The sequence below is a fragment of the Fonsecaea multimorphosa genome (assembly GCF_000836435.1).
Source record: "Fonsecaea multimorphosa CBS 102226 unplaced genomic scaffold supercont1.33, whole genome shotgun sequence".
Lineage (NCBI taxonomy): Eukaryota > Fungi > Ascomycota > Eurotiomycetes > Chaetothyriales > Herpotrichiellaceae > Fonsecaea > Fonsecaea multimorphosa.
The window spans coordinates 317,487-329,603 of NW_015971667.1; the positions used below are offsets into that span (position 1 = coordinate 317,487).

The 12,117-nt window shown below is 54.3% G+C and overlaps 3 protein-coding genes across 3 annotated transcripts; 2 read left to right on the plus strand and 1 right to left on the minus strand.

Annotated features, from left to right (window-relative positions):
* Positions 1–1,335: 1,335 nt before the first annotated feature.
* Positions 1,336–4,587, plus strand: Z520_10904 (uncharacterized protein; the record flags this gene model as incomplete). The annotated part of the gene is made up of 1 exon (XM_016781395.1): positions 1,336–4,587. The coding sequence occupies one exon, from the start codon at positions 1,336–1,338 to the stop codon at positions 4,585–4,587; it is 3,252 nt and encodes a 1,083-aa protein (XP_016627607.1).
* Positions 4,588–7,005: 2,418 nt separating this feature from the next.
* On the plus strand, positions 7,006–7,931 carry Z520_10905 (uncharacterized protein; the record flags this gene model as incomplete). Its single annotated transcript, XM_016781396.1, has 2 exons — positions 7,006–7,184; positions 7,310–7,931. The coding sequence occupies 2 exons, from the start codon at positions 7,006–7,008 to the stop codon at positions 7,929–7,931; spliced, it is 801 nt and encodes a 266-aa protein (XP_016627608.1).
* Positions 7,932–8,256: 325 nt separating this feature from the next.
* Positions 8,257–11,743, minus strand: Z520_10906 (uncharacterized protein; the record flags this gene model as incomplete). The annotated part of the gene is made up of 2 exons (XM_016781397.1): positions 8,257–11,333; positions 11,383–11,743. The coding sequence occupies 2 exons, from the start codon at positions 11,741–11,743 to the stop codon at positions 8,257–8,259; spliced, it is 3,438 nt and encodes a 1,145-aa protein (XP_016627609.1).
* Between the last annotated feature and the right edge of the window lie 374 nt (positions 11,744–12,117).

The following is a 12,117-nucleotide window of genomic DNA, read 5'->3' on the forward strand; positions in this document are numbered from 1 at the left end:
AGCAGGGAAGATTGAAGATGGCGACAAATCCCCTTTCCCGAGATCAGAATACCGAGAACAGATTGACAAGGCCTGCCATCTAATAGTTCGATCCATCGTAACTTCAAGCCTGTTTCCATCCGGCTGTACTTTCCCCGATCTCACAGGGCGTTACGCCCGGTTTGATGACAGCAATGGATGTGACTGTATGGTGGCGTGCTCCGCAAGATGAAAGGGGTCAAAAGGGGAGGGAGGTAGGGGGAAGCGATGAGATGGTTCCCTTCTATCCTCACAGTGGATTGAGAAGTATGGCGTACTGCTTCAGCCTCATGCACAAGGTGTGTTATGATTGTCGGGACAAACAAGCCTTCATCGACCGTTGGGCCAGAAGCAAGGCCGCGGGCAGGGCCAAATTGCTGGGGGAGAACCATTGACTTGGCAACCAGATCCCACCCCATATCAGTCAGGGCAATATCAATACGGACAGAGTGCCGAATAAAGCCGCATTGGTCGAATATTGGATCAACGGCCACCTCTGGACCTTTCGAAGCTCTCGAAGCTCTCGTGAGCAGTGCCATAAATAGGCATATCTGTTTTGGGACTAGTGGCCTCTGTAACCGCCCAGTCTAGACCCACCGCAGCTTCGTCTGGCCAATCGTGCATCTTCTCCTCTTCCCTCCCACACTTCCCACTCACTTCCCACTCACTTCCTCCTCTACCAACCATGCATCGCCATCCACCTTCACCTCCAACGTCCTGCCAACACGTCTCAGCACTATCGATCCCCGCCTTGATGCTATTTCCTGCGCGTCTCGCTGGCCGCAGCTCCAGGTGCTCTGGTATTGGCCTACATGTCTTTTTCAAACACGCAGCTATTCCCTTTCAGAAGTCCAGGCCTCGCCCACTGTGGCCAGAGCCAATCGACACAGGGTCGACATGTCCCTCTCCCGATTTGTAAAAGAGTGCGTGACATTGCCCGGTCCGCTCCAATTCTCCCCAGGCCTTGAGCGAGACGCCAATGCCGCCCTCACAGCGCTTCCACCGCTTCCACCACTCTCTTTACCAAAAGGTAGCGCTTTCTCTTTTCCTTTGTACCTTTCTTCCCCCTCACCTTCTCAACCTCGCCGTCGCTGAAGCTGCTGGTCGCTGTCAGCTTTACTCTCGTTAGCACCTTTCAATTTGAGGGCCACTCCCGCGTGCGACCGTTGACCGGCGCCGTTTACAACTACTAATACCAGTTTTGACAACCACCAATTCTCACGCTTCGCCGAGCGGGCAGTGGATGGGCATTTGACGAAGAACACGACCTACTACCGACAATAATTAATACACTGCGAAGGCCGGTCCCTTGCAAGCATGAGCCTCCTACCATCTACCACCTACCAATCTCCACCCCGGCTGGGCCGTGGTCGGCAGCTTAATACTATTCTCGAGGAAAAAGAAGACGCAAGTCAGGGGCTGAAAAGCGACAGTGAGGGAGATGGGAGCGATTCAACCGTAATTGGCCGCCCGGCAGCATGGGATCCGGCTCTGTTTACCATCTCTGCTCGCAAGAGCTCGCTCGCCAAATCGACCTACCTGTCCTCTCCGGTCTCTTCTTGTGGCCCCTCCCCTGCCAGCAGCGCTGGTGAAGGCTACCAACGAGATTCAAACCGAAGTTCTCTCGCTGGTAGCGACTCAGGCACTGTCTTCAGTGACGACTGCCCGTCTCTGGCCAGCGACCCGACGAGCTTTGCCTCGGAATCCAGTAGGAACAGCTTTGCCAGCGAGAAGTCTAGCCGAAACCGCTACCCTGCTCTGATCATACCCAGAGACTCATGGGGGTCGATGGATGCGAGCCCGATCAAGGAGATCACCTTCGGCATGTCTCCTGCCACCAAAATTCGGCTTTCCCCCGGTGCACTTTCTGCTCTCCCAAGAGATGTCCCAGCCATCAATGCCCCACCGTCGCTCGGAGACAGCAGCAGTTCGATCTCGGACTCACCTTGCAACACGCAGACCAGTGCTCCCGTCACTCCGGACATGAGACAACTTGAGATTGCGGAGGGAGACAGCTGGGGAGGTCCACCACCGACCAATCTTGAATCACAGCCTCTGGAAATAGCGCTTGACGACGATCACAGTGTGATCCTGTCGCCAGCGGAAGCCCACTCCAACAACTCCTTTGCCAGCCTTGTGTCCCCAGCAGCCTTCACCGAGATGATTGTCAGTTTCCCGACGGTGCCAGGCGCTACACCACAGGATCTGTCGCCTCTCATGCCCTCTCTTGATGAGCTCAAGAAATTCGAGGATAAGCCGCCTTCCAATGGATCCGACGTTGGGGTGAGGCTTCCTGCAGAGGCGTTGCAGCTACTTCAGCTTCTGGCCGGGCAGAGGAGCAGGGACGATAGTAGGTCGACAAGTTCTGGCAGCTCCCGGCGGACGAAGAGATCTGGGAAACGACAAGAAATGCGCGAATTGACTGATCCAGAGCCCATTAGTCGACCACGCAGCGCAGACGGAGAGACTCCAGTATCTGACTATAGCTTCTCGCAGCTGAGCATTCCGTCGCCGGGAGGCTTCTTTTCTTCCCTGCAAAATGGCTCACGACACACCTGGTGTCTCGCCAAATCCAAAGGGCCAAGCCTGCCAAATACCGCTACCGCGGAGATGTTCTATAATCGGCCTTGGGAGAACAGCTCAAGGGACAATGTCGTTGAGACAGTGCTGACGGTCGACGACACAAATTTGACCGAAGGTCCGCCGACAGCAAAGCAGGCCACTTTCGATCTAGGAGCACCGGGAAAACGTAAGAGTCAGCAGTCCGAAGACGACGACTTGTACGGTCCCTCCGCTGGTCCCGGCGTCAGTCCCAAAAAGACATCTGAAGCGGTAACGGTCAACTACGAATACGACGAGAAGTACTACGAGGACCTCAAAAAGACTGCAGGCCAGAATCTGGACCGGACTGGATCCTGGCTCGCCGCACAAACAGGCTATTTGTCTGCGATCCTGGACTCTGACCCTAACGAGGAGGACGCTGACAACACTGAACCTGTCGATGACAAGGCTACCAAGGGGGCACGTCGGACAGTCATGTTCGCTGACAAGACCACGATAGACACAGCAGTGGTTGTGGCTCGTCCAGAGAAGGGCAGTCCCGATAGCGAACCTGAAACGAAGGAGCCCATCTTTCTCTCGGCGTTCCAGCATCTCGTCGCCGTCCGCAAACGCCGGGATGCTTTCATCCATTCATCCTCCCGCCTTGACGCGATACAAGCTATTCGTATTGCCCTACCGGAAAAGCACATCAGCAATCTCCTTGGCCAGCACACCCTGATCGACCCAGCACGGCCGAAGTATTCTGGTCCATTCAGCCAAAATCCTCGACAGACTGGCGTGTTCGAGCACACGGCCGAGCAAATCGCCTATCGGGCCGTTGAACGCGAGCAACTCGCGCTTGCGTCTGTCGAGCCCTCGAATTGGCAGATCGATGCTCTGAGGGCCGTGTTCAGTGGCCGCCTGCTCGCCTCTGAGGCAGCTTGTCAGAGGCTGAAAACCAAAGCCACGGTTCCGTTGGATGATCCTGCATGTGTTGGAAGCAAGCGACTACGCATTCTCGATCTTGGCGGCACAGCTTCTGCGTCGTGGGCGTGGAACGCCGCCTTGGAGTGGCCGAATGTCAAAGTCTACACGGTCATCACCAAGGATCAGGCACGGTCTCAACGACCAGCCGGGATGGCCAAGCCTGAAGCTCCAGCAAACCACCGCACCATCTCTGTCCCGCATCTCTGGCAGCTGCCCTTCCGTAGCGGCCACTTCGACGTCATCTCGGCACGCTCACTGCACGTCCTTCTCAAGAACAATCCGGTCCCTGGCGTGCCCGAGATCGACGAGTGGGATCTGACTCTTCGAGAATGTATGCGGGTGCTGAAACCACACGGGTACCTCGACTACATGGTCATGGATTCAAGCATCGCACACGCAGGGCCCAGGGCGGAAGCCATGTCGGTAGAGTTCGGGTTCGAACTCCATCGGCGCGGCTACGAACGCGAAGCGGCTCGAAGCTGGCTCCGACGGTTAAAGAAAGAGGGCTTCATCGGCGTGAAGAGAGCTTGGATCTTCATGCCTATGGGACAAAGGCCGCCCAAGGAGACAGAGGAGCAACCCAACGGATACACGGGAGGGTGGCAGTCCTGGCGGCAAGGAGGAAAGCCCTTTGTCCCGGCACCGCGTCCAATCAGCGAAGTCTCGACCATCAGCAAGATCGTCAAACAATACATGGACGTGGAGGCAGTGCAAGGGCCCGTTGGCAGCACGCAGGATGTCGCAGACCTGACTGGCCTCCTTGGCGCGCGCATGTGGGAGGAGTGGCTGGTCAAAGTGCGGGCGGAGTCGGGCAGAGAACAGAGCCGGTGGCTCGAGGGCGTGGACGAGGTGATTGAAGAGGGCAAGGAGCAGGGTTCCGGGTGGAAAGTGTTGATCGGCTGGGCAAGGAAGCCCAAGCCGCCCAAGTCCAAGAGGAGTGAGAGGGCCGAGATCACGGTGGCGATTGAGGATATGGCTGAGTTGAGTCCCGTCGATGAGGAGATGGAGATGGGCATGATTCCCATGGTGATTGAAGAATGAGACAGGAAAAGAAAAGGAGAGATAGAGGGAGATGTCCTTTCGTTCAGATTGACTTTGGAGCCTCATTAGCAAGTATGGAGTTGGGTGGGTTGTGTTCCTCGTTGGGTGGTTTTGATTCTCTCGGACAAAGACTGGTAGAGAAGTGGGAAGGGTTGTATTGATACCTAAGGTACCTTGCGGAATGGGGGGCGATCCCCAGCATTTGGACATTCGTTTTTTCTTCTCTTTGCAGCGACATTTCTCCTAGCAGTCAGTACGAGGTATATAGCAAGCAAGCCACCTAGATGCAGTAACCTGGCGGTGTTGATGACTACGAAAGGTATTTTCCGAATTCTATCAAAGGAGGGACTGGAGTTGAGCATCTGGGGCGCTCTACTAGGCTGTTGGCTGGGATAAGCAAGATGGGAGGGGATGAGTCAGCGACTCGGTGGCCCCCTGGCACCCACCTGGCCTTAATTGCTTTGATGCCCCCGGTATAATAGGCTTCACTAGCCCAGGATATACCTAGGTACAGTAGGTTACCAAAAGTCACCGGACACTAGTCTCTTGGCACGCCTCCCGAATACTACCCCCCTATACACTTGATAGTTTTTTTTCCATATATTTACTATGGTAGAATAGTACAATTAGTATGAATCGATAGCTAAAGAGAAGCACTTTCAGAAAATCGCATCTTCCAGATCAAAACCGCGTATACCAGCCCTTGGCCTCAATAACCGCATTGACTCTCTCGTCCATTGACTTGATAGCATTCTTGATCTTTTTCTTGTCCAGACTGGCCCAGGCCCTCGAAATAGCGTTTGCAAAGCGATCGAGGACGTCCTGTGAGCTTCCAGTTGTATATCGAAGCTCTAGATCAATGGCATTGACAAGGCATTTGAGCTCAAACCAGAGATTCTCGATAGGGTTCAAATCTGGCGAATATGGCGGCCAGTCCATGACATCTATCCCATGGTCATCTAGCCACTCCTGGACCTTTTTGGCCTTGTGAATAGGCGCATTGTCCTGCATAAAGATCCTGCCAGGCTCCTAGATGGCTGGGATATTGTCTGCGAGAACCTGGATGTAGGAATTGGCCGAATAGCCCATCTTTGCTGACTCCTAATCGCGCGAAAGGATATAGGCATCGGATGACTCGCCCTGGCCGAAGATTGCTGCCCAAATCATGATCGATATATCCTTGCCCATACCTTTCTCAGTTATTTTGTCCTTGTGCCACTTCTCCTCGGGCGTGCGAAAGACCCATTCGCGCTGTGTTCCACTACCGCGTTGGATAGAGCATTCGTCGCTCCAGATAACCTTGAGCCAATCTTCCCACGTCCAGTCTCGGTGCGCTAATGCCCATTCGTACCTTGCTTTGGCAGCCTTTTCCGTCAATTTAGGACGCTTTTTAGCCATCCATTTCTTGATATGGTGGTTGTGAAGTAGCCTTCGAATCGTCTGGTCGGAGACATCTAAATCGAGCCTTCTTCGCAATTCCGCATAGCTGATCTTAGGATTGACCTTAATGGCGCGTAGAATGCGTCGTTCTGCACGCTTAGTGATCTTCTTAGGCCTTCCAGTTCGACTGTTGGGATCTGGTTGCGGATTTTGTAGTATATCTGACACTGTCGATTTGGGGATCTTTGAGATAGTTGCGATTTCGCGTATAGATTTACCAGCTAAATGAAGGCCATATACTGTACCACGCTCAAAATCAGACCATTCACTCTAGTAGACATCTCTACAACAACAGATTAACAAATGAAGAGGTGGTGGTTGAGAATTAATGCTTTGAAATCTATTCATCTATATTGTGGTGTGGGTGCCAAGAGACTAGTGTCCGGTGACTTTTGGTAACCTACTGTAGGTACCAATGCCTAGAGGCCTCCCTAACACGTTGGTGACGTACCTAGTATCCCATGCCGCCCACACCCACACGCCGCAACACTATTCCCCTTTCCCCCTCCATCCCTGCGCTCCTACCCTTGCCCCTCCCCCCACCGTGAATTGTTATGGGAAAATACTCTCGCGGTCCTCAATGGATCTCGTCTTCCGTAAACATTGCATTGATGACCTATGACCCAAAGCTGAGTTACCAACAAATCTCCCTCCATTGCCCGTCGTCCCCCTGCCCAGATTCGTTGTTCACAGATTGCCCACCCCTTGCTGTTAAACTGCCTTTTTCTGCATCAAGTCGATCCTTTTCCTTTCGCATCCGGATCGGACGAGCCGGCGCAGCGAGACTTCACCTCCTTCTCCTCCAACTACTAAGAAGAGGACTTGCCGCTGCGAACCCTACCTATATCCCATCCCAACCCTGCAGTCTGCTTCTATTCTTCGTTCCTTAGATATCCCACCCGGCACATAACATCTTCCCTGCACTACCTTCGTGTGTGTGAGAGAGCAGGAGAGAGTGAACGAGACGGGCGAAAAGAAATGACCACCCCGCGCTGCTTCATCGTCCGGCACGGCGAGACGGAATGGTCCTTGTCAGGAAAACACACGGGCACCACCGACATACCGCTCACAAAGAACGGGGAGAAGCGAGTACGCGCGACGGGCAAGGCCCTCGTGGGGGACGATAGGTTGATTGTGCCCAAGCAGTTGGTTCACATGTATGTCCTTCTTCCTCAGTGCAGGCAAATCTGTTACTACGAGCCACCTCACCCTTCATATCTGTTCCCGTCTTAGAAAGATATACCATGAGACTGACATTCGGCTCCGCTTTGGCAACAAATAGCTACGTCTCCCCCCGGCACCGCGCGCAGAGGACGCTCGAACTGCTCAATCTCGGCTGCCACCAGCCCTACCCGTGGCAATCGCAGTCCCAATCGACCCACAACCCCTCTTCCTCGTCAGAACACATAACCACCGCCGACGTGACCATCGACCCGCGGATCGCCGAGTGGGACTACGGCGAGTACGAGGGCATCACATCCGCCGAGATCCGCGAGCTACGAAAAACCCAGGGTCTCCCGCCCTGGGACATCTGGCGCGACGGCTGCCCCGGGGGCGAATCTCCGCAGGACATCATGGACCGGGTCGACAGCCTGATCCGGGAGATTCGCGAGCGGTACCACTCCAAGGTGATCGGGAAGCCCAAACAGCCCGGTGTCACGGGCGATGTGTTGGTCGTGGGCCACGGGCACATTTTGAGGGCGTTCGCTGTGCGCTGGATCGGGAGACCGCTCACGGAGACGGCCATGATCATGGAAGCTGGCGGTGTGGGCACTCTGAGCTACGAACACCACAATATCCACGAGCCCGCTATCTTGCTGGGTGGAGGGTTCGTGGTGGGCGAGGATAAGGAGGAGATTGAAAGGGGGGAGAAGGAGGAGAGAGAGAAGGAAGGAAAGTCGTGACACTAATAACAGCTATTGATTTTGATTTCCTCCTTCTTTGTCGATTTTTCAAGGCTTCCATAGGTATGAAACGGAAGAAACTACCCTTTTTCTTTTTTCTGACAGCTCCGGTGGCACACGCGGAAGGGAACCCTCTCCTAGGTTATTGTTCATGCAGCGCTCTGAATCTAATAAGAAGACGTGGATTCGCTCAAGTCACAAGAACTCTGGAATCCAAGGCTGTTGAACAAGAACAGTGCCCCTCCTCATGCCTTTAACATCGCCCTCTTGGCGCTTGCCTCATGCCTGTCGCCTCTCTCATCTCGCTCCTCCCCGCCGCTGTGCTTTACCACCCACCCCTCGGCTGAACTGGATTATCACCTTCCCAATTCTCGGGCCCGAATCCTCCTTGCCCCTGAACACTTGGGGGACTCAACGGTGGGGGTGGACCCGTGGGCGTTGGCGGGCGTGGACCAGCGCCGCCCATGTCAATATTCGTCTGGCCGCCTCCGACAGTCCCAGACCCGGTGAAGGCGATGATGGGCGGCGGAGGTCCAGCCATGCCCATCTGCGCGGCGGCCTCGGGGTTGTTGAGGACGTAGTCAAGCATCTCACCAGCTCCCGGCGGTGGTGCGCCTGCGGGGCCGGGGCCGCCCTGACCTTGACCTTGTGCCTGACCCTTCGGACTGATCATTGAGCTGGTGCGGTGAGAGCGTGCTTGCTGCGCGCCGAAGCGGAAGTCCTTGAAGCGCTGTGAGGCAGATGACACGCTGAGCCGGGGCTGGTGCTTCTCTTGCTGCCCATCCCAGCCGTTCTTGTTGGTTGCCGAGACGTCATTCCAACCGCCATTGTTGTTGTTATTGTTATTGCCAGCATTCGCCCAACTTTGGCTGTCCCCGCCGTTGTTATTGTTGCCCTGCTGCTGATTGTTTGTTTGCCAGTTTTGCGAACCACCGTTGTTGCTTCCATTGCCATTCTGCTGGCTGTTGCCTGTTTGACAATTGTTGTTCCAGTTGTTGTTCGGGCCTTGGTTGGCATATGCCATATTGCTCTGATTGCTTGACGCATTGGATAGTCGGATCCCAAGCCCCGGGTTGGTGCTTGAGGCGTGGCGTGGGGGTGGCAAGTTGTATTTAAGAAAGGCCACATCAGGAGCGACGACGGGAACCTGCTCAAAGCTCTTCACTAAAGGCGGTGTGACTTTCGGTGGCGGGCTGGGTATCGTGCCACCCAGAGCTCCTTTTGCTCTCAGCACCATCTGGATCAGCTCTGCCTTGTCCATGTTTTCGAGAGCATTGACGTCCTCGTTCGGGCTCGGCTCGGCCGTGATCTCGACCCCGAGCTCATCCCTGAGCTGTTCCTTTGTTCGGTACTTGAAGACAAATCTAGCGTACGGCTCCTCCAGAGTGTCAAAGTAGTGAGGATTGCATCTCTTCTTGGTGTACAGGTAGCCTTTACCGGGCTGCACCTGTTTCGTAACTCCCTTGGACTGAGCAATAGCGTGAGGGACGTCATACCGTGGCTCCTCCTCGGCTTCTGCAGGGGGAGCATTTTCCGCATCAGCTTTTGAGGTGTAGTACGCCCCAAAGGGTCCGTACAGAGGTCGACTATTCGATGGGTTCCCACTTGATACAGGCCCGTTGTTCGACGTCGAGCTATTAATTTGATTGTTGTTCCCGACGCTTGCTGGGCCGTTCCCGCCAAACCCAGGATTTTGAGTCTCATTTGCCCAGCCACCACCGTTATTGCTTTGTGGATATCCGCTGTTGTTCTGGATAGGCTCGTTTTGCCAACCGCCACCGTTATTGCTTCCGTTATTGCTTTGGGAATATCCGTTGTTGTTCTGAGTTGGCTCACTTTGCCAGCTGCCACCTCCGGGGTTGGCATTATTATTATCCCAAGTCTGACCAGTCCCAGCATTGTTGTCATTGTCGCCCCAATTTTGACCCGAATTGTTGCTGTTTCGGTCGTCATTGGAACCGCCTCTGGTGGTGTTATTGTCGTTGTCTCCCAAGCGGTTCAGGTTCTGGGCGTTGCTGTTATTTCCACTGTCATTTACGCCTCCATTTGCCCACGAATTATCGGTGCCGCTGGTGTTATCTCCACTAGAATTTCCCCAGCCGCCATTGCTACCGTTGTTCGTGTTTTGGAGAGCATCCTGGGCGGAGCTAGACTGAGTAGTGTTGGAGTTATTGTTCTCTCCTTTTTTGGCGTCGTCGCCTCCTTGTCGCTGAGAACTGCTCCCATTAGGTCCAACTGGGGCCGATGTGGTATCAATTCTTTGGGTATGGAACAGGGGTGCATTATTCGGTGGGGGATAGATCGGCACCGCGGTGGGAAAAGGTGGAACTGGCCCTGTTGGCGGAGGGAACCAAATTGGAATAGGATATGGAACAGGCTGTGGATGAATGGGAGGCAGATTCGTAGGCTGGACCGGGATTTTAGGGGGCAGAGGAGGGAAGGGTGTCGCTGGTGGAGCAGGGTTGGCCAAATTCGCTTGAGACGCAGCAAATGTCGAAGGGTTATGGTTAGCCCCTTGAATGGGCGGTTGATAGTATGCATGGGGAGTAGCCTGACCGGCCAGAGGGGTACGTGGATGGGAGCTGCCGTGGTTCTGATCAGGATATTGGCTGTAGGCTTTTCGATCTGCGTTGTACATGTAATGCCCGCCTTCGGGGGCGGCAAGATACTCCGGATAAGGATTGCGATATCTGTGATATTCAGTGCGGTGGTAACTTGGGCGGGGTGAAGAGTAAGCGTGTTGGTGATCTCGCTCCCAAGTATGATGGGGTTGGTGGTCGTATCTTGAATGGTAGCTGTTCGGCTGAGACCCTCTTCCGTCACCGTAATCAAAATGAACATGTCTGTCAGGTCTAGCGGATGGTGGAGGAGGATTCGGTGGATGTGCATATGCCGAAGAGGGCGGAGAGTCGTGATAGTCGTGATAGTCGTACCTGATCCGTCGCGGTTCTGCATAATGTTCTGAAGCTGGACGATAACCAAATGAAGGCTGGGATCTTTCTTGCGGGCCATAAGAACCAGGGTGACCGCCGGGTGCTTGCCAATGCCATCGATCGTAACCATCGCCCGGGGCATCCCCTGGGTTCGCAACAAAGGAAGGCCAGCCATCGGCAGGTCCATCGAATAGGCCAAACAAGCCACCGAAAGCGTCCTGTACCTCAGTCTGGGGTGGTTCTGGCTGCGCGGAGAGTTTCCCGGTATTTGCTTGACTTGCGGAGTCACCTGGCTTTACTTCTTCTCTAGCATCTGCCGTGTCGTCCAGGATCCCGCTGTGCTCGGCTGAAGAAGCAGTTGAGCATTCGCTATATCCACCGTGGTTGCTGCGGCATCGCAGAACTAAGACCTCGATTGTTCCCAGCTCGTCAAAGTGGTTCTTGTCGACACCATCGGGCAGTTGAGAGACTGGTAAAGGGCAGTTAGCTTGGGTTCCATTTGCTGTTAGGAGACTTACCAAGGTTGCAATCGTCAAAGCGCCACTCACGACCCAAGTACATCCCATCACCCAAGGGTTTCTCTTTCTGTCTCACGAGAAAATCGATGGTTGTTCTCATGTCAGGGGCTTCTTTCTCTGAAGGCTGTAGGTTGACTCTGTTACGATTGCACTGGTAGTTGCCGTCAATAAAGACTACCATCGATAACCCTGGGGAAATGAATTTTCGAGAGGTGAGTCGGATGGTGAAGACTTGAGGATGGCTAGGGATGGCAATGTAAGTCTCAACGATCCCATCTCCGTACTGTGTCTCATATTCAGGGAACGGGGATCCTGTATCTGCCCATTGTACATGGCAAACAAGATCTTTCAGTGTCGGCATTGTGATGGTGCGTCGCGGCAGTCAGTCGGCGCTCTCTCAGCGCTTGAGCGCTGGGCGACAAGAGGAGCTAGTCGACTGAAGCGGTGGCATAGAGGATATGATTGCAATAACAGCAGTAGGGGCGCGAGAGAAGGAAACACAGATGGTGGTAGGCAGTAAAAGGCAGGATATTGTGCTCGTTTGTGAGAGAATAAGGACTCGGTGCGATGGTGAGGTCACAAAAAGCTGAGGCAGTACAAGTCGCCAGTCAAGAAGACATGAAAAGAAAGATACACTTAGCAATCATCATGATCAAGGCACTCCATGTTCGCCCGATGAATTCGACATGATAGAACCGGACCCGTCGAGTCCCCTGAAGAGCAGAACCCCTAGTC